Consider the following 20,998-nt stretch of genomic DNA (forward strand, 5'->3'; position numbering starts at 1 on the left):
ATGGCATTTGTCTTTTAATGTATGTTGCTAGCAAACACAAAGAATGAGAGACTGATATAATAACACAAAATTTGAAAACAATAGCACCATCAACAAAACTGTCATATGTTAAACAACTGATATGTGTTCCATTAAGTTCTTTTTGGAATCAGCAGTTGCTACTGTATGTAACTAGATATGCAGATATACAGATTAACTAAAAATCAACAATGTGAAAAATCAAGTTTACTGGTGTTTTCATAACATGTACTTTTATTTAGTCAAAGTTTTAGCCGACAGAAACAAATACATGTACATACATTAAGCGCACAGGATGGAAAAATACATTTTGAAGTGTCTTCACATGCTTAAAAAATACTTAAAATACTTATTTACATAAATAATCATTGTTTAATTTTCATTTAAAAAAATTAGGCTTCAAATAATAGGTTATCCTACTGGAAGCATATTATTCTAGTTACACTAGTTAATTTGTGATCTTCTGTTTAATTTGTTTCTTTTTGCTACTGTACTGTATGCTGCACTGTCAGTACGGTGAAGAAGCAGGAGAAAAGGTGATTTAAGGAGATATCTGCAGTGTAAATTAAATTTAAATAAGTGCAAGCAAATTTAAATCAAAGTTACTACAGGTTTTTTGAAAGTCTTTTAAAATCCTAAGCAGCTATTGGAAGTAAAAACAGAAAAATCTAAAGAATTGTGCTCATATTGCATATATACATACTGTATGCTTTCAGTCAGCACTCACTGACATATATATGATCAAATTTGAATTATTTGTCTCGTTCCATCCTTATACAGAAAATACCAGAAAAAGTAGTGAATAGTTTCTCTTCTCGTCTTACAGTTTATCAGTAGGTTATATATTTTGTTTGTTGTTTGAAGATGTTCCTCCACTCAACCATTATGTTTTGGGACAGGACATCACATCTTTCTTTTTTCACATTTTCTTCAGATGCTGAAAATTAAATATATTTAATGAATGTTCATGAAAAATTACAGCTCATATTATGGCTGCATATGTATCACTGAATTTTTCTCTAAATTTAAAGACAATACATTGACATTTTCTGTTTACTTGTGTTCCTCTCTTTTCAATGCAATTCTTTATTTCTTTAGTTTTTATGCAGGCTGGGTAGAATATATTCTCATGATGCCACATGGACAGTTCTAGATATGATTTTATTTATTGAGCCGTGTAATTTAAAGAACCCTGATATGTTAATTTTCCCTTAAAAAATGCAGTTTATCAATTGAGTCTCTAAATGTGTTCCAGGTGATCATTTGTCCAGGTTTATCATTGTCAAACTGTTCACAAAGCCCCATTACCTGAAAAACTACATGACCTGTATGGAAAGAAACAAAGATATGTCAACACATCTGGCCAGAGGAACCATTTAGAAACTTGAGTCTAGTTCTAAATGTATATAATGTATGCATATAATGGAGGTACATTGTAAATTAAGATTTGGACTGTGTTCAAAAGCTAGAACGATAGATATTAAATACCAACACTTAATTATGATGCATATTAAATTATATTAATTGTTATATAGAAGTTTTCATTCTGGCTAGTTATTAGTAAGATCTTGCAACCATTTAATATCACATAAAAAAGTCAAGCATAGGGGCAAAAAAGGCTTGTTTATGTGTTTAAAGGTGTTTCACCAAAAATTAAGGATGGGTGTTGATTTTTTTAGACATTATTCCACTACAATACCTGTGATCTTCAGTAATTATCGCAAAAAACTTGAGAACCCTGACATGATGAAGACCCTGGCACAAGGCATTTTCTTTATTAATTAATCATATTCATGTCATGTTTTTAATTCTAAGGTAGAACATGTCAGTTTTATTATATTTTCTTCTTTAAAAAAAGTAAAAACAGATCATTTGCAGTCATTTACTATTAAAATTCTACAAATATTTCATTCACCTTAACATTCACCTGAATTCACCTTATAGTTGAAATTTTGTGTGACTGTCACTTTAATTTTTTTTTAGTGTTTTTAAATACTGAACATCTGCAATACCACGGTGTAACAACTGGATGGCCGTATAGCCCTATATATAAAAACATATAAAGAGTTTGCTGCAGAGTGAGAACTTTAGACATACAGCAAATTACTTGTATTAGGTTATTCATTTTGGATATACATTTTCAGACATTATAATGACATTATAAAGACTACTTTTAGTAAAAGTTGACATTTATATGTTGATTTGAAGTGTCAGTTATTATTATTATTATTGCAGTCAAATCTGGACACATAGAAACTCATACTAGCAACAGTACAGCGTGATCAGTCACACAAAAGTCATCATCAGATTAAATATTGCCTTAGTGTGAGCAGGGCAATCTTTCAAAATATATAATTGAGCGTTTTAATACCATGAAGAGAGACTGTCTGTGGTCGAGTTGTGTCTGCATCCAGATATCCATCTATTAAGGTCAGGTTTAGCTTATTGGAGTGAATGAGGATGAGGTTGGTTTCCCTCAGACATTTGAAGACCACTGTGGACTTCTCAGTGAATACAAAGAGGCCATGAATGTTAGGCTGGAGTCAAGGCCAGAGCATGATATTGTAGTGGTCTGGAACCAGAGTGTCTGGTAGAAGATACTCGTTCCAGGGCTCAGCAGGAGCTTCTGTAGAAGGTAGGAGTTGAACGGTCCACAACCCAACAATAGTGACCAGTGATGCCATCCCTAGAAAAGTGCATCCAACACACATTTCACTAAAATGGATTTTCTCCTATCAAAGGGTATAATGGCTTATCCATTAACACTGAGATTAGCCAGTGAAAGAATCTGATAACCTGATAAATTTTTTTAAACCTGGTCAGAAAAACAAGCATGGCAGCATCACAGCTATGAAATCATCACCAATTTTAATCAGAATGTGTTCAGTCAGTGTAACTGTTTATGTTTGTATTAGATGTTAGGCCATATTCTGAAATCATACCTAATAAACAGAGCTGTTTTATTGGCAAACATCTGGAAAACTTTGTGAGGTATTATCAGACATCATCACATTATGACTTGCTAAAAAATTACTCCATGAATTGGTTCCTTTTAATGAATTAGTCTGAAAGATTCATGAAACAGCCTTGAACTCACATTAGAGGTAGCAGCTAATCTCACTCAGTCTGTCAGTCATTTAGAGCTGTTACAGATTTGATAATTTACTTCCTCACTGCAAGTCATTTATTGGTCATGTCTGATATGAAATTTTGATTACGGAAACCAGAAACTGTTACATGATAGGTTTCTTGAGATAACGCTATTTACTGGCTGGTTGTTCAGTTGACAACATGTAATTAAAGATACATATTCCCAATATAAAAATAATAATGGTATATTACAAAAAAAAAATGGTTATTGTTTACCATCCAAATTGGTTAGAAAAATACAAATTAATACATGTATTGAGGTTTTTATTTTCAAATATCAAAATTATAAGTACCAAAGACTTCTGTACTATTTGCATATTCAGTTCCATTTCATTCTACAAAGTTGTTTTAGCATTAAACAATTTATTTTATGCAAAAAAAAAAACAGGGAAAACAGATAATTATAACAAGGCACGCCTTAAAGAAAGATATTTGCATGCCATACATCATCATAAGAAGAAAGCAGCTCTGGGAAATATTGGGATTTAGAACATCATCAGTAATAAATTTCTTTAATGCTCATCTTGGCCAAGCAAAACAATATCTCAGTGTTCATTTCCTCCTCCGAGCAAACAAACTATAGTATGTGCATCTATTAGAGTTGCAATGGATTTTTGAACCACTCTAAGACTGCTTGTTGGTTCTTTTCGACCCATTTGATGTTGGCGGTAGTCCTCTCGATGGATTGCTGAATGGCTAGGGTTGCTGAACCGAAACCTACGTGAGCATTTTCATCCCTGAACTGTATCAGCTGTGTTTTTAAAACAGGAAAGTAGATTAAGAAACATTCAAATATACGTTTCTTCTGTACAAGATGACAGTCAAAAAAAATAAAGCAGTCCTGGGGAAGATCACATACCTGTTCCAATTCAAATTCAGTTGAGAATCTCTTTGTGATGCCATTGATCAGATTAGAGAAAGAGAAAGATCCACCTCCATACCTAATGGAGAATAAAAGAAGTGGATATGCAGTTATAGAAAGTTATATACTGCTATCTGTATTATTAAGCAAACAGAGTCCCCCAGTATTTTTTCTTACTGATTGAAGATGTACTCCCAGTTGGCTCTAACAAAATCCCAGGCCAACGGTTGGCCGACCACATTTCTTGCGATGCTGATGATGGTAGAGGTGGCATCTTGTTTCCGAATTTTGTTTGGATCCAAAGTGTATTTAAGATACCTACAACATAAATTGAAGCACATGTATTTAGCTAAATACAATGAGAACTGTATGTATTTGTCAGCATTAACCTGCAGTGAGCTCACCTGTTCAGTAACCAGGGCTCGGTGGCACATGCCATGGCAGCTCTCAGATTATCTTTCTCTGAAGCAACAGTGGCTTTTTCAAACATCTCCCAAGCAAAGTCCCACTCCCTCTCACCACCTGCAGCAATAGCACTGCAGTACACTGCAGACCTCAAATTGGGCTTAATCCTGAAGCAGTGAGAAATTAAAATGACAGTTAAATGGTAATCTATTAAAGGGATAGTTCACCCAAAAATAAAAATATTCTGTCATTAATTACTCACCCTCATGTCGTTCCAAACCTGCAAAACCTTTGTTCATTTTGGGATTACAAATTAAGATATTTTATGAAATCCGAGAGCTTTCTGACCCTGCATAGACTGCAACACACCTACCCCATTCAAGGCCCAGAAAGGCAGAAAGGACATCGTTAAAATAGTCCATGTGACATCAGTGGTTCAACTGTAATGTTACGAAGCTATGAGAATACTTTTTGTGCGCAAAGAAAGCAAAAATAACAACGTTATTCAACAATTCTTTGTAAAATTACAATTGAACCACTGACGTCACATGGACTGTTTTACTGATGTCCTGTTTCTGGGCCTGGGAAAATTTCAGTTATATTGTTGTCTATGCAGGGTCAGAAAGCTCTCGAATTTCATTAAAAATATCTTAATTGTGATCCAAAGATGAACAAAGGTCTTACTGGTTTGGAACGACATGAGGGTGTGTAATTAATGACAGAATTTACATTTTTGGGTGAATTATTTCTTTAATTTAAGGTAATAAGCTTGCATAGTGTGCATCACTATATATATTTAACTGTGATGCACTCAGGACACATCATCAGATACTCTATAAGATTTGTATTGAGTGAAACTCACGGGTTGATATTTGGATTTTCCATCCACTGTTGGAACCATGTTTTGACGAGAGTGGTACAGGCTTCAAGGCCGGTGCTGCAGGCAACTCTGAGTGCATTTACTTGATTATATCTGCAGATACAAAGACATTGATACAATAAATACATGCTTGAGAGCAAATCTGAGCATTTATTGTTACTACTGTGTATTTACATGACTTACTGGTCAGTATGTCCTGGAGGCACATTTTCCCAATTTGTAAGCGTTGTGAAGTATTCAAACAAATGTTTTACCTGATTTCCAACATATGTCTGCAGGTATGAAATAATGTGATGTTAGAATTCAAGCTCAGTTGAGTTGACATTATGAAATATTCAGAGACAAACTTACCTGCATGGGGCCGTACAACTCTGTGCGATCAAACATGAGGTAAAAGTAGTCCAGGTTATCGAGAGCAGACTCCCACGGCATGTACTCCGTTTCAGAGGCTAGGAACAGTGTAGTTCTTAGAGCCAGTGTCGTTTCAACAATTCCTGCTCTGTAAAGGTAAAGATGCTTTTTAGCATTTGGAGTGACTGGAAATTACACTCATAACTTTGAAGAATGGAGTTCAGATCTTACTTGGCCAGGTTAAAAGAATCATCAATTATCTGTGCCCGGTTAATAACTGGAATGCTCTAAATGAAATCAAATTAAAAAGGTTACTGTCAATTATTATACTGAATGAAAAGTAATCCAAACAATCCAAATCTGCCTGTTATATATAATGTATATTCAACAATATTCCCTTCTGTTTTAATTAAATAATTCTTCTCACCTGTCTTGAAGTCTGGAGTACATTAAGTAGGCGTTGCCAGTTTTCATTATCATAGTTAACCCTGTAGTATCCTGTCACATTGATGTTGGCCAGAACCCACTCATCACCACTAATTTTCATGTGATCTGATTGTTCTAAATTAGAAATGTAGAGCAGAAATACATAGATTTGTTAAAGCAAATACAGTTTTGCCCTTTTTTGACATTCAATGATAATTTGCAAATACAATTACAAGCAAAGTTCACCAAAACATGAAAAACCTGTCATCATTTACCCATCATCATAGCTCAGTGGAACATAAAAAAAGTTGAACAGAATGTCCATATTTTTAAAATAGTTATCATATGCTTTCAGAAGAATTTCAATATAGTATAGAAATAGTATGGAATACTTTTATTTTGCGTTTTTGAGCTTAAAGCCCAAAACACACTGCACGATTTTCGGCTGTCCCAGACGAAAGATTGGTATCGTTAAACAATCATGACAATTTCTGTGATCGTGGCTCCAAATCAGTGGTCCTGTGTCGTAAGCCTTAAAGACACTGCACGATTTTCAGCTGTCCCAGATGAAAGATTGGCATCGTGAAACAGTCGTGGCGAATCAGGAATCGATTCATCAGAAAATCATGCAGTGTGTCTCGGGCTGTACAGTAAGAGAGTTTCAAGGACAGCAGTTGTCACGGTCTTGTGACCAAAGATAGCCCACGATAATTTTGTGACAGTGTCAGAAATTCAGCATGATCATCACACTGTGTGTTTGCTGCTATGACCCACGTTTACTGACCAGCTAATAAAACTGCAACATGAAATCAACACAACACAGCGCTAAAACATAAAACGGCTTACATCAAGCTCTTATTCCTTCCTTTTTCACCGCTTCCACTTTTTTTCAGCATACATAAAAACTACAACTGCCAAAGTGTGATTCATCGTGCTCTTTTTTTACCACTAGCGCAAGCTGGTGACGTTTTATTCTTCTATAGAAACGTGCATTGTAGCGTACGAGTCAATAGGTGTCATCATCGTACAGTCTACATGCATGTCGTACCCCAGTTTATTAGATCCATGTTGCACGGAGTGTTCTGCAATGATCTTATAGGATTGCTAAAATCGTACAGTGTGTAGAAGACTTAGCCTCAAGTCTCCATTCCCATTCATTGTATGGAACAGAACAGTTTGGGCATTGTGCTAGATGACTTCTTTGGACTTCCACATAAGAAACAAAGTCATAAGGATTTGGAACAACATGAATATGTAATGACAGAATTGTAATTTTTGGATGACCCATCACTTCCACAGTAAATATACATCTTTAAACTCACCAGTTTTCTGTAGCAGCCAATATAGGGCTTGTGCTGCTTCTTTTTTTGTCCATGAAATTGGTACAAACCACTCATAACTGAAAAATGAAGCATATTGTGATATAGTAATTCCACAAGTGGGATACATGTCATAAGTTGGTATGAAAAAAGGAATAATTCGAAATATATGTTATGATCTAATAGTGAACAATTCATCTGTGCATATATTTCATTCTGGTGATACTACAAACTTCTTTCTAGTGAAGTATGCCAGACTTTTCCAATCATTTAGTCTGTTTAAACCGCACCCCTTTCTTACAATCGACTGCAAACTCAAAATAATCTACCTCCATCCAATCAACAACTGATTGAGTCCCCATACTACTTTTTTATTTGTTGATTGTCTGTTGTACTTAAATGTATGTCACAATATGGAAGAAGCTACTTCAGTTTCATATGAAGTAGACTTTAATTGTATCTAGTAAACTGCACTCTGATTGAAATCAGTAACAGGTGCGTTTTTTTGTTGTTGTTTTTTTCTAAATACTTTTTGACATACTTAAATTCTGATGGCCTGTCTGGTTTAGTTTCAGGGTCCAGGAGGAAGTGCTCCTGTGTGATCTGGCCAGTTGCCGTGTTAATAGTGACCACAGGAAAGCCCATTTGAAGAACCCAGTGGTCCATAATCTCTTGCACAGTACTGGGTAGAGTGGTATCACTGCTGTCCACAGCCTACAACATTTCAGATATGAGCACATGTGTTTTGTGACAACAAATCAGATAATGACATGGTTGAACGGCATTGTTTAATTGCAGCATACCCTTTGAAGATGCTCCCAAAGGTCTGTGTACACTGTGTTGTTGAATTTGAAATGATCCAGATAAGTCTGTTGAAACAATTTGTTGTGAATATACAAAACCATTCTCCATTGCAAAAGCATATTACATTTTTAGTGGACAGTACAACAAGGAATAGTGTACAAAGGGTTTTTACCTGGAGGCCGTGAGTAAACACTTTCTCAGTCAGAAAATCAGATAACATCCTAAGTACTGATGCCCCCTAGAGGAAGAGACTTGCATTACCAGACAAACTACATGTAGTCTGTATGTTCTTCATTATTAGACATTATTATAGTCAACATAGAAAAGAGTACCCACACTACCTTACTGTAGGAAATCGTATCAAACACTTCACTAATTTGCTCTGGTCTTTGGATCTCCTCTTCTTTAGACGACAAGGGGTGAGACGAGGCCAATGCATCTATGGCAAAAACTCTGTGCACATCATTAAGAACGATCAAATCTTTCTGTGGGATAGGAATAGAAGAGTCAGTTATGATTTCATCTGCTCTTCGCTTTTTGCATTTTACATTTATTGCTCTGGCTTTTGCTTCAAACACTCACGATGTTCCAATCCGGCTCAGCTTCATCTGCCCCAAGATATTCTACATAAGATGCAAAACCTTCATTGAGCCAAAGGTCATTCCACCACCTGATAGTCACAAGGTTTCCAAACCACTAAAAAAGAGGAAGGTGGTGAAAAGGTGAATTACAGGGAATGTAAACTGTACCGTTGTGAAGTTGATAAAAATAAAGTTTCAAATTATAAAAAAGGACTCCTGATTTTACCTGATGGGCAAGTTCATGGGAGATAACAGTAACGATTCTCTCTTTGTTTTCATTTGAGGACACTTCTTCATCGTACAGCAGGGCCGTCTCTCTGTATGTGATTAAACCCCAGTTTTCCATTGCTCCAGCGTTGAAGTCTGGCAGAGCGATTTGATCTGTGCAATATTTTGAGATATGAGAACAAAACATCTAAAAAAGGCCTACAAATTTTAATTATAAAATCAAATATTACTTAAATTGTCATTTTGATTAAAAAAAATATATATATATTGAATTGCTTCATAAATTATAGGTCATATCATAGGTTCTTACCTGATTTGGGCAGTGGATAGGGGACATTGTAATACTTCTCGAAGAATCTGAGAATTGGTCCAGTCACACTGAGCGCATACTGCCCTTGCCCTGCATTTATAGCTTCTTGACGGGCAAAAATTCTGATCTGTATAAATTTTAGTAGATGAGCACATTCACTTCACTAAATTAGGTAGTGCATAGAGCAGTAGGTTTCATTATTACATTGGTGGAATTTTGACTGAAGATCCTTTGAAAAGATAAGTTACCTGCAGATTTTCAATGTTTTGTTCAATGAAGCCAAAATCGCTGACAATAAATGCCAGCAAATATGTTGACATTACTTCTGTTGGCGCAAATGTTGTTCTGGTTACAAGAGTGCCATCCACTGTGAGGTTAACCGCTTCTGAAAGTCAAAAAGAGACATTGACTGATGAAACACTGAACATCTAATATTCTTGAAATCAGTTTGAAGGAATAAAGCAAACTGATTCATCAGAAATAAACTACTTTAGCAAAGGAGTAGCAGTGTACGGCAACCAAATTGCTGTTTTAAAGCTAAAGGAATTATTTATGAACAAGAGAGTTTTATTAACCTTTGAAAAACCTAGTTAGTAAACTGTCCAAATATTTTGTCTATTAACCAATCAAAGGGAACAGTACTACTAAGGCCATTTTAAAAGTTTTAAATGATATTGTGGAGTCCTTAGCAAACAACATTGTGCTTGTCTTTTTTTTGACTAATCAATAGTTTACTATGGTACTTTTGCTTAGCCCTCTCTAAGCAACAATCTGTGGCTTCTTTCAGTCTGCTTTTGATATTATTCAAGATAGGTTCTGTGCTTTGAAGCTGGTTTTAACGGTTTAAAACACAAAACGCATGTTGTTTTTAAATTCTAAATCTTCTTCAGAAAATTCTATTGTTCTTTGGACTTCTCAGGGGAGCCAAATTACTTCAATGTCAGAGTACAAAAACTTGGGTAATATTGATAACACAATACGTTTTGGTTTGCACATTAAGCATTTGAGGAAAAAATTTAAGAAAATGTTAGGGTTTTACTTTAAAAGTCGTGTTTCGTGTTCTCGATTATGGGGGTGTAGTCTACGGATGCTTTGTACCAATGTGCTCTGAAATTTATAACTGTTTGTAAATTTTCAACTCATCGGTGAACAATACAAAAGAGTTGCATGGCCTCCTTCGAGTATTCAGAGAAACATGCATTGGTATGTTTTGATATATAAAGCCATATTGGGTTATTTGCCATTTTATCTCTGTTTCATTCAAAGGACTTCTTCTGTCAATTACTCCTTACATTCTCAATCAAATTATAATCTTTGCGTGCCCCTTGTCAGAACTGAGCTTGGTAAAGCCTCCTTTACATATGCTGCCACTTCAGAGTGGAATCTTCTTCAAAAGGAGAACTTACAAAATTACAAATGTTACAAAAAATACATCTCTGAATAAATGATGAATGTATAGTGGTTATGTTATATGTTGTAATTAGAACGATATATGCTCCCCCTTTAATGTAGTTACTTTTTGTTTGTAGCTGTCAGTATAGATAACTACTACCTTTTCAAATTATGATTAACTTGTAGCTTGGTAAGCTACACTTTCAAAGCAGTTATCCAACACTTCTCCTGTACAAACTAAAGTGTTCATTTACCTATCACAACACCATTGGAGAGGGCAACGGTTGCTGGATCATGTAGAAGTGTAATGTGGAATACTGCTTTCATTGCAGGTTCATCAAAGCAAGGGAATGCCTTCCTAGCATCTGTTGGTTGCATTTGGGTTGTGGCGACCACTCTAAAAAAGAAAGAAGGAGAATTTTAGCTATATATGAAAGGCCTTTTGTAGAATAGGAGGAACTGACAAGACAAAGAAACATCTTACTTCTTCACTCCATTCTCATAGTATTCACTTCGGTAGAAGCCTCCCAAGTCATCTGAAAGCTCGCCTACAAATTCTGTGTAGAGCTCGTAGCTTTCCCCTTCAGTTAATTCTTCTTTCAGATGAATTGCCATATACTGCGTTTTTGTATGCATCACAATTGATTCAATGGTAGGAGCTGGCTTGCTTCCAAGAGCCGTCAAGGTGGGTTGCTTTGTCATGTTCAGCTTATTAGAGTGAATGAGGATGAGGTTTGTCTTTTCCACACATCTGAAGACCACACTGGACATCCCTGTGAAGATGTAGAGTCCGGTTGGATCCGGCTGGAGACGTGGCCACAGAGTGACTTTGTAGGTTTGTGGACTAAGAGTCTGAGGAAGGCGCCACTGGTCCCATGGTTCATTGGATGGTACCGTTGTTGGAACTGATGTTACTGCACCTCTGGGTTTAACCTCATTGTTCTTGGACTTCTCTTGGGAGTAGACCACCGGGACAGCAGTGATTGTGGCTAGCGCTCCAGCCGCTAACACAATTCCTACTATCCCGACAGTTTTACTGATGTAGAAACCCTTCCCCATGCTTCAGCAATTTCAGGATGAGAGAAGTGAAACATCTGCACAGCTTTTTATTTAAGGCATGATAAGATTCCCCTCCCACATTAATTAATGGTTCATCGATCAACACATCACAGTTCCAGTGTACAAGAGGGCATCAGAGGGTCATTGATACCTGTTATCAAAACGTGGTAAGGCCACATGTTCTGTTTGTAAAATACAATTAAGTTTTGTTACTCACACTTTTTCAGTGATGTGATCACATCCATATGGCTAAAAATATTTTTAGGACTTGAAAAATCTGCTGCTAATGTCTTAGTGCCAGATACAGGACACTTACAGAGGCAGGTGGTTTTAATGTTGTTGCTAATCAGTGCATATGCATAACATGTTTATATAAATATTTTATATTTAAAAAAACATGATTAAACAAATATGTATATATATATATATATATATATATATATATATATAGTGCCCTCCATAAGTACTGGAACAATAAAGACAAAATTGCTCTGTTGGCTGTGGAGTCAAGACATGCACAAATATGATTAAAAGATGAATATGAGACAAAACTACAGAATGTCACATTTTATTATTGGGTGATTCAACACATATATGTTTTACCAGCTAAGAAGTTCAGCACTTTTAGAGTTTCATCCCTCTATCTGATGTGAGCATAAGTATTACAGTTGCCTCACAGGTCTTTCTAAGTGATCAGCTGTGTCCTGTTGCAATAATTCTTCAGATATTAAAAGCAGGGAATGTGTTGTATCAGTTATATCCATTACTTCTGTATCCTGCAATCAATGATGACGCACACAAACCAGGATGAAGATGAGGGAGCTGACTTTGAGAGAAAAGCAAGCAATTTGGATGCTAAAAGAAAAGAGGAAGTCAATTAGAGCTCTAGCAAAAACAAAGGGCATGGAGAAATCAAGAGTTTGGAAACCACCAGCAACCAACAATTACCTGATCGGCTGAGAAAACAACAGTAGTTGATGACAGACAAATCATAAAAGCTGTGAAAATGAACCCTAAAAGACGTGTCTGTAAAATCACCAACAACTTCCAGAAAGCTGGGGTGATTCTCTGACAGGAGCTGTCCTCAGGAGACTTTGACACAGAATTACAGATGCTACACAGCAAGATGTAAACCTCTGACCAGCACCAAAAATAGAAAGGCAAGATTAAAGTTTACAAAACAGCACAAAGGTGAGCCAGAAGAGTTTTGGAACTGTGTTTATGGACCGATGAGACAAATATGAACTTTTATCTAAGTGATGGGAAAGCAAAAATGTGGAGAAAAAGGAACTGCAAATGATCCCAAGCATACAGCCTCATCTGTAAAGCATGGTGGAGGTGGTGTTGTGACATGGGCATGCATGCTGTCTCTGGAACAGGCCCTCTCAACTTAACTGTTGACTTAATGAATGAATGAATGAATGAATGATGCATTTATATAGCGCTTTAATGTATGATGACAGTAGCAGAATGAATTTGGAAGGGTACAAAATCATCTTGCCTACCAATATTCAAGAACATGCCACCAGATTAATTGGGAAGTGCTTCATATTGCATCAGGACAATAACCCAAAACACCCTGCTAGTTCAGTCAAGGAATTTATAAGGGCAAAGAAATGGAAAGTCTTAGATTGCCCAAGTCAGTCTCCAGATTTAAATCTGATTGAACATGAATTTCACCAGCTGAAGAGGAGAGTAAAGGCAGAAACTCCCCAAAACAAGCAACAATTGGAATTGGCTGCATTAAAGGCTGGGAAAAGTATTTCAAAGGATGAGACCAAGAGTCTGGTGATGTCTATGGGTCACAGACTCACTGTTGTGATTGTGTGCAAGGGATCTGCAGCTAAATAATAGCTTTTAATCTTTTGTATCTGCCTTATGTTCAACTGTCCCAATACTTATGCTCACATCAATGAGTGGGATGAACTCTAAAAGTGCTGTTCTTTTTATTTGGTAAAACATGTATCTGTTGAACCGGCTAATAATAAAACGTGACATTCTGTAGTTTTGTCTCATATTCATCTTTTAATCATATTTGCAAATGTCTTGACTCCACAGCAACAGAGCAATTTTGTCTTTACTGTTCCAATACTTGTGGAGGGCAGTGTATATTGTAGATTTAAACTAAATATTAGTGATCAGTGCAGACCAGTTGTGGGATCTATTCTGTAGGCTACACACACACTATGGCAGTTCATACTGAAAAGCATCTAATTGCACTGTTGTGAATCCATTCAAGGTGAATTTCATTTGCAGAAATAATCCTGCTCTAAATAACTATACTGTTTGAGTGAAAAAACTACAGTTTAACCTTAGTTTGGCCAAATTACCTCATGTTTACCAGGAGGAAAGGACAAGGTTAGTAACAAATGATCTTGTAAAAAATACCACTCTCTGTAGGCATCAAGCTGGACTTTAAAGTTGGACATGTCAAAAACTGTAAAATAAAAGATGAAAGTAATACAAAGATTTGGCCTTTGGAATATTTATTTTATGGAGGAACATTGTACCAAGGATGACATTTATTATTTAGAGGAACATTGTATCAAGGATGACGTTTATTATTTAGATAAGTATCTCAGAAAATATAACTACTAGCACAAGAGGAACCATTCATTTGAAAATGCATGGGTGTAATGATTATCAGTCTTTACAGTACCTCACCCTCATCATATTAACGCGTATCAGCTATAAATGAGGGGTTCAATAAAGCCACCAGACTCCATAAAACTCACCTTTAGAACAATAAATATTTCATATACAAACCCGATTCCAAAAAAGTTGGGACACTGTACAAATTGTGAATAAAAACAGAATGCAATGATGTGGAAGTTTCAAATTTCAATATTTTATTCAGAATACAACATAGATGACATGTCAAATGTTTAAACTGAGAAAATGTATAATTTTAAGGGAAAAATAAGTTTATTTTAAATTTCATGGCATCAACACATCTAAAAAAAGTTGGGACAAGGCCATGTTTACCACAGTGTGGCATCCCCTCTTCTTTTTATAACAGTCTGCAAACGTCTGGGGACTGAGGAGACAAGTTTAGGAATAGGAATGTTGTCCCATTCTTGTCTAATACAGGCTTCTAGTTGCTCAACTGTCTTAGGTCTTCTTTGTCGCATCTTCCTCTTTATGATGCGCCAAATGTTTTCTATGGGTGAAATATCTGGACTGCAGGCTGGCCATTTCAGTACCCGGATCCTCCTTCTATGCAGCCATGATTCAAGATTCAAGATTCAAGAGTTTTATTTGTCACATACACAATTATACAGAAATCCAGCAGTGAAATGTAGGTCAGGTCCGCTCCAAGGACAGTGCAATTATAAAGAATACAAATATTAAGAAGAAGTACAAACATAAAATAAAATAAAAGATAAGATAAAATAAGATAAGATAAGATAAGATAAGATAAAAAATATAAATGTGCAGGTCAGTATGTTGTTGACAAATAGTAATGAGAGGAATGTGCAAAAAATAATGTGCAAAAAGTTGTACAGGGTATTTGAATAGCAGCAATATGAGGGAGAGAAAAATTATGAATAGCTTATTGATATATGATATTTACATGGAGAAAAATTGATGTTGTAATTGATGCAGTATGTGGTCTGGCATTGTCATGTTGGAAAATGCAAGGTCTTCCCTGAAAGAGACAACGTCTGGATGGGAGAATATGTTGTTCTAGAACTTGGATATACCTTTCAGCATTGATGGTGCCTTTCCAGATGTGTAAGCTGCCCATGCCACACGCACTCATGCAACCCCATACCATCAGAGACGCAGGCTTCTGAACTGAGCGCTGATAACAACTTGGGTTGTCCTTGTCCTCTTTAGTCCCGATGACATGGCGTCCCAATTTTCCAAAAAGAACTTCAAATTTTGATTCAGCTGACCACAGAACAGTTTTCCACTTTGCCACAGTCCATTTTAAATAAGCCTTGGCCCAGAGAAAACGCCTGCGCTTCTGGATCATGTTTAGATATGGCTTCTTTTTTGACCTATAGAGTTTTAGTCGGCAACGGCGAATGGCACGGTGGATTGTGTTCACCGACAATGTTTTCTGGAAGTATTCCTGAGCCCATGTTGTGATTTCCATTACAGTAGCATTCCTGTATGTGATGCAGTGCCGTCTAAGGGCCCGAAGATCACGGGCATCCAGAATGGTTTTCCGGCCTTGACCCTTACGCACAGAGATTGTTCCAGATTCTCTGAATCTTTGGATGATATTATGCACTGTAGATGATGATAACTTCAAACTCTTTGCAATTTTTCTCTGAGAAACTCCTTTCTGATATTGCTCCACTATTTTTCGCCGCAGCATTGGGGGAATTGGTGATCCTCTTGCCATCTTGACTTCTGAGAGACACTGCCATTCTGAGAGGCTCTTTTTATATCCAATCATGTTGCCAATTGACCTAATAAGTTGCAAATTGGTCCTCCAGCTGTTCCTTATATGTACATTTAACTTTTCCGGCCTCTTATTGCTGCCTGTCCCAACTTTTTTGGAATGTGTAGCTCTCATGAAATCCAAAATGAGCCAATATTTGGCATGACATTTCAAAATGTCTCACTTTCAACATTTGATATGTTATCTATATTCTATTGTGAATAAAATATAAGTTTATGAGATTTGTAAATTATTGCATTCCTTTTTTATTCGTAATTTGTACAGTGTCCCAACTTTTTTGGAATCGGGTTTGTATTTTGTGCAATATTTACCTCATTAAATCTAAAGGATCCCAGGACCTCAGCAGTGATTTCCAGTTTTTATAAAAGTTGTCTTGTTATTTAAATTGATTAAAATGAAATCTGGTTTTGTTATTAAATATTTGGAATCTTCAAAGTCAGAAGAGATGGAGTTCATGATTTCTTGGCATCATCTAAAGGTTCTGGACCTTTGATAGACTGCAATCTTCAAAGATAACAGAGTATCAGAGATTTCTAGATACGCTATTGTGATTTGTCAAAAATTTGCTGACAGACTGTCATATATGAAACAGCTCTTACCCCATGATCGTTGACAATTTTTAGAGGCAGTAAATGCACAAAATCTACATTTAGATCTGGTGACACTGCAGATTCTTTGTGGCAATGAAATGTTTTTAACATGAAATGTTGAAGGGTACAAGACAAGATGTGGAGAAGTTCAGAAATACAGCTCATACTTGTCTCCAAAATACAATGTAACCATAAGATATTGCCAACATTGAAGAACCCTTTCATGGTCCATATCTGTTAAGTAATTAATAAAACCTATAAAAAAGTAAGACTTAAATTTGGACAAAAACATTTTTAATGACCAAGTAACATTTAATATAAATTATTAATGTGTAACATTAGTAGCAGGTCTGTTGGCATAAATGACACGTTAGTACAGTATTGTGGAATTTTGCTACATCACAGACAAAATACAAAACAACACTATAATCAAAACTGGAAATGGTTTGTCTGTAAACTAAAGTCTGAAATTGAAAAAGTAGATTGTAAATGATTGGACCCAGTAGTGTGCTTTGGACTTTTAAGAGTCATCAGTCCGTAAATGGCATTATCTACAGTATCTATGGCAATGAATATCAACACACAATAACAACACACAAAAAACACAATGATCAGACATGCAAACTCAAAACGGGGAGAGACTGGGCACTTTTATATTGATGTCCCCAATATTGATGTTACGGGGTATTTCAGGAAGGTTCATATTTTTCACAGCAGAAACAGCTCGTGCTGGCGCGGCAGACAGACCACCCTGCCAAAAACACACACACAAAAATATTTCATTACTGTTATCAACCTCAAAATTCGAGTTTTTTCATGAACGATCATACTGGATTTATTCAGCATTAAACTGAAGCCCAAACTTGGCCCATAAAACAGTTTTCTATAACCCAATCTTATAAGTCCAGTGAAAGATTTCAGGCTAAACCTGCCCCAAAACAAAACATGATACAATTAATATAAAACAAACAAAATTACAAACACAAATACAAGAAAAACTACATGACCCGGCCTGACCTCAACAGAACTGTTAAACACTGCATTGTGTTGTCAAAGTACGGTAGAGTTTATGAACCACCACCATCCTGTTTCTTCGGTCTTTAACCAAATGTTGTGGATGGATGTTGTTTGGTTCTCTTTAATGTGTGTTGTATTGTCTTATGTAACATTTTCTCATTTTAACCCCTTCCATGTATACATAAGAGTGCGTCTAGTGATGTCAAACATTATCAATAACCTCGACTCAAGATAGAATATCAGGAACACAATGACTGTGAACCACTGTTATCAGCTCAGATACCTTTCACCATTTTAGGCCTTTCATCTTTGATAAAGCCAAAAGATTTGCAGGGAAAAGGGAAGTGATGCTAAACAAGATTAATGAAAATGTTTTTTTGAGATATCATTCATGTTTTTCCCAAACATTTCCAAGGCTCTGTGTCAACCATGCACTAAAAATAAAGTTAATATGTACAATATTATTTAACATGATTTATTTATTTATTTATTTTTTTGGTTAAAAATTAGTACGTATCTTTCACAGAAAACAATCTAAAAATGTCCCTTCCTGTTTGGGTTGAGGTACAGCAAAGCATGTAATAGATGTCTGAATAAACTGGAGCGACTACCGGTTACTCTGTCAATGTGAATTCACCTCAGATTTCTCCATTCTGTTCTGCAGCTCCACTTGGGCAACTATTTCATTCATGTTAGTTTCCAGAACCATCCCACCCATGACAACTTCCTGGAGAATGTAATGAACCTGGAATAAACAACAAAAACATTAACCTTCAAACCTTTGTTTTTCATTTTCGATATTCTCAATATTTAGGTTTTTTGCACACTCAGATTCCAGATTTTCAAATAGTTGTGTCTCAGCCAAATATTGTCCTATCCTAACTAACCATACATCAACGCAAAGCTTATTTATTCAGCGTTCAGATGTATAAATCTCAATTTTTTAAGACTAGTTTTGTGGTCCAGGATCACATGTTACATATGGCGTACTCAGACGAATTACCATAAAGCCATACATTGCCATTTCCAAGTAATTCCCTCCCCTCATAAAACAGATTTACTGATTAGATAACTAACAAAAGCAATGTAGTGTACACTTCTATCATGAACAGGTTTTACAGTGGTGCCATAATCCAATAGGCAATTATCAGAAAGAGTGCTGACCATCATATAACCTTGCCCTTATATACTGGATCGAATTACGATCACTGCCAATTAATCATGCCCTGATGAACATTTAACAGCACCAAAGAGCACTTTTTGGTAACTAAGGAAGAAGTTACACAAGTCATTATGAAAGAAACTAAGGTTATTTTAGTATCATGATATACTATTATGGTTTTTATTAGTGTTTTTTTTTTTGTTATTACATAGTTATAACATTTGTTAGCCTATATCTATGTAGTTATTACTTGTTTTTAGTTATTTTACTCAGTTTTAGTTATTTTTATTTCAAGATAAATTACATTTTTCTAAATTAAAAATTTTGAAATGATGCCTTGCTGAAATATTTATTATTTATTATTTATTTCAGTTAACATTTATTTTATTTCAAGTAACATTTTTTTTGGTTTATAGTTATATTTAAAATAAACCATATTTTTATGGTTTTAGTTTCATTTTAGTTTTCGTTAATGATAATAAGCTGAAAACTGACCTTATCCATGTGAAAGATTAAGTCCAGTTCACACACATTCTCAAAGCATTTGTCCAGGGTTTCCACAAAGACCTGCACGACAAAATTATACACAATTGTGAATAACAACATGTTCTTTCAGAGAGATTTTCAAAAGACTAAGTAATGTTTCAGGTTACACACACAAAAAGCTAATTAACTACTACTACCATTCAGATGGTATTCTGATATATACCATACTAAAAGAATGGTATTTACATATTACTTACATGTAATATGGAATTAGTATGGTCAGTGAGAACTAATGCATCCTGATGTGTTAAACGACCATTGAACTAAAACAAGGGTTTTAAACTCTGCCTTGTTTTTATGTACATCTTCAAGAAAAAGTTGATGCATGAATGGAATATGAGATACATTCACCACCCCCTTGTGACTGTAGGCCACAAGTACAGCATGTAAAATGCAGTATGTTCACCTGTATAAGATCTAGAATCCCCAGCTCGCTCTCTGATGAGTCCACACAAAACACAAAGTACAGGGTGGCATAGTGTCTGTAGATCAGCTTGTAGTCAGAGCCTCCGATCAAACTAAAAGTGAATATAAAAACTACAGTAAATACCTTTTGAGTTTTATTGAGCACCTCAAGATAACTTTTGACATTTGTTGAGTACAGTACTATATACAGAGATACGGTTGACGATCAAAACAGTGAGTCGTAATGTGTAATATTATTATGCATATTGTCACCTTCCGCCCTCTAGAAAATTGCAGACATTGTCATCTCTTTTGGACACCAGATGAAAGGTCTCTCTAATGATCTGTTGTTGCATGTCTTCTGCCTGGGAAAGAAATATGAAGTGATGGTCAACTTGAATATTATGATCAACTTAAATATGATTAAGTTTACCTTAGATTTTCCACATAAACACATTAAAATATACAGAGGAGCGAATTAAACATTAGTGGGTTAACGTTATATAAAAAAAACTACTATGAATATGTAATAAATTATTACATTGATATAGATGAGCTTATACATATATAATAAATAAGCAAAAACAAATTGAGGAACTGACTTTCCAGTAAGAAGCTGACAAAAATAAATATTCCACATCACAAAACATTATATTTATGAAGCTGTATGTTCATCTATGATATACTGACTAAAAGACAATGAATTAAATTAATCAGTATAGTAAGAATGGCAATAGCTGGTCAATGCTGTTTCAGTGTCTTTTATGCACTTATCTTACAAAATATTGGTAGAATCTGATGAGCCTGGGTTTCCCATGGTTGTTAAAAATGAGAATAGCCTTAATCATCCTTGCCGTATGATTATTTTTATGTGGTTACTCCTTGTTTTTTTAGCTAAGCTTCAGCTTGTCAATAAAAAACGACTCTAGGTACTTCCGTGTCACGTGATTTTGCATATAAAAGTACATTGCACGTTGCAATATTTGGCGGTATTTGTTAGTATTCATTGTTTTATAGATAATCCAAGCTATGACCGCCGTGGTAATTTTTGTAATGATTCATGATTTTTAAATCAATTT

General features: G+C 35.5%; 2 protein-coding genes across 2 annotated transcripts in view; both read right to left on the minus strand.

The window, feature by feature from the left end:
- The window catches only part of LOC306867919 (uncharacterized protein), a gene marked incomplete at both ends in the record, with an annotated part of 29,879 nt that extends 18,094 nt beyond the window's left edge, over positions 1-11,785 (minus strand). Inside the window, 20 exons of the mRNA XM_079413873.1 lie at positions 3,774-3,919; positions 4,028-4,109; positions 4,208-4,348; positions 4,435-4,602; positions 5,298-5,408; positions 5,499-5,587; positions 5,667-5,814; positions 5,898-5,953; positions 6,094-6,227; positions 7,415-7,491; positions 7,953-8,125; positions 8,215-8,280; positions 8,388-8,453; positions 8,557-8,700; positions 8,798-8,911; positions 9,023-9,177; positions 9,335-9,461; positions 9,583-9,719; positions 10,981-11,123; positions 11,211-11,785. Of these exons, the coding sequence (XP_079269999.1) occupies positions 3,774-3,919; positions 4,028-4,109; positions 4,208-4,348; positions 4,435-4,602; positions 5,298-5,408; positions 5,499-5,587; positions 5,667-5,814; positions 5,898-5,953; positions 6,094-6,227; positions 7,415-7,491; positions 7,953-8,125; positions 8,215-8,280; positions 8,388-8,453; positions 8,557-8,700; positions 8,798-8,911; positions 9,023-9,177; positions 9,335-9,461; positions 9,583-9,719; positions 10,981-11,123; positions 11,211-11,785 (2,852 nt within the window). The remainder of the gene's footprint in view (positions 1-3,773; positions 3,920-4,027; positions 4,110-4,207; positions 4,349-4,434; positions 4,603-5,297; positions 5,409-5,498; positions 5,588-5,666; positions 5,815-5,897; positions 5,954-6,093; positions 6,228-7,414; positions 7,492-7,952; positions 8,126-8,214; positions 8,281-8,387; positions 8,454-8,556; positions 8,701-8,797; positions 8,912-9,022; positions 9,178-9,334; positions 9,462-9,582; positions 9,720-10,980; positions 11,124-11,210) is intronic.
- Positions 11,786-16,426: 4,641 nt separating this feature from the next.
- On the minus strand, positions 16,427-20,861 carry ap3s2 (adaptor related protein complex 3 subunit sigma 2). The gene is made up of 6 exons (XM_079414174.1): positions 20,699-20,861; positions 20,193-20,284; positions 19,921-20,032; positions 19,464-19,535; positions 18,444-18,551; positions 16,427-17,540 (listed from the first exon to the last, which is right to left on the minus strand). Exons 1-6 carry the CDS (start codon positions 20,765-20,767, stop codon positions 17,415-17,417), a joined length of 579 nt encoding a protein of 192 aa, XP_079270300.1. The 5' UTR covers positions 20,768-20,861; the 3' UTR covers positions 16,427-17,414.
- Between the last annotated feature and the right edge of the window lie 137 nt (positions 20,862-20,998).

Source organism: Barbus barbus (genome assembly GCF_936440315.1).
Source record: "Barbus barbus genome assembly, chromosome: 50".
Taxonomy (NCBI): domain Eukaryota; kingdom Metazoa; phylum Chordata; class Actinopteri; order Cypriniformes; family Cyprinidae; genus Barbus; species Barbus barbus.

Excerpts from the sequence above, each read along its gene's own strand:
- ap3s2 (XM_079414174.1), bottom strand. The coding sequence starts at position 20,767 with ATGATTAAGGCTATTCTCATTTTTAACAACCATGGGAAACCCAGGCTC. Across the intron at positions 19,536-19,920 it reads GGATTCTAGATCTTATACAG|GTCTTTGTGGAAACCCTGGA; the intron begins GTGAACATACTG and ends TTTGTCGTGCAG. Across the intron at positions 17,541-18,443 it reads ACAGAATGGAGAAATCTGAG|GGTGGTCTGTCTGCCGCGCC; the intron begins GTGAATTCACAT and ends TGTTTTTGGCAG.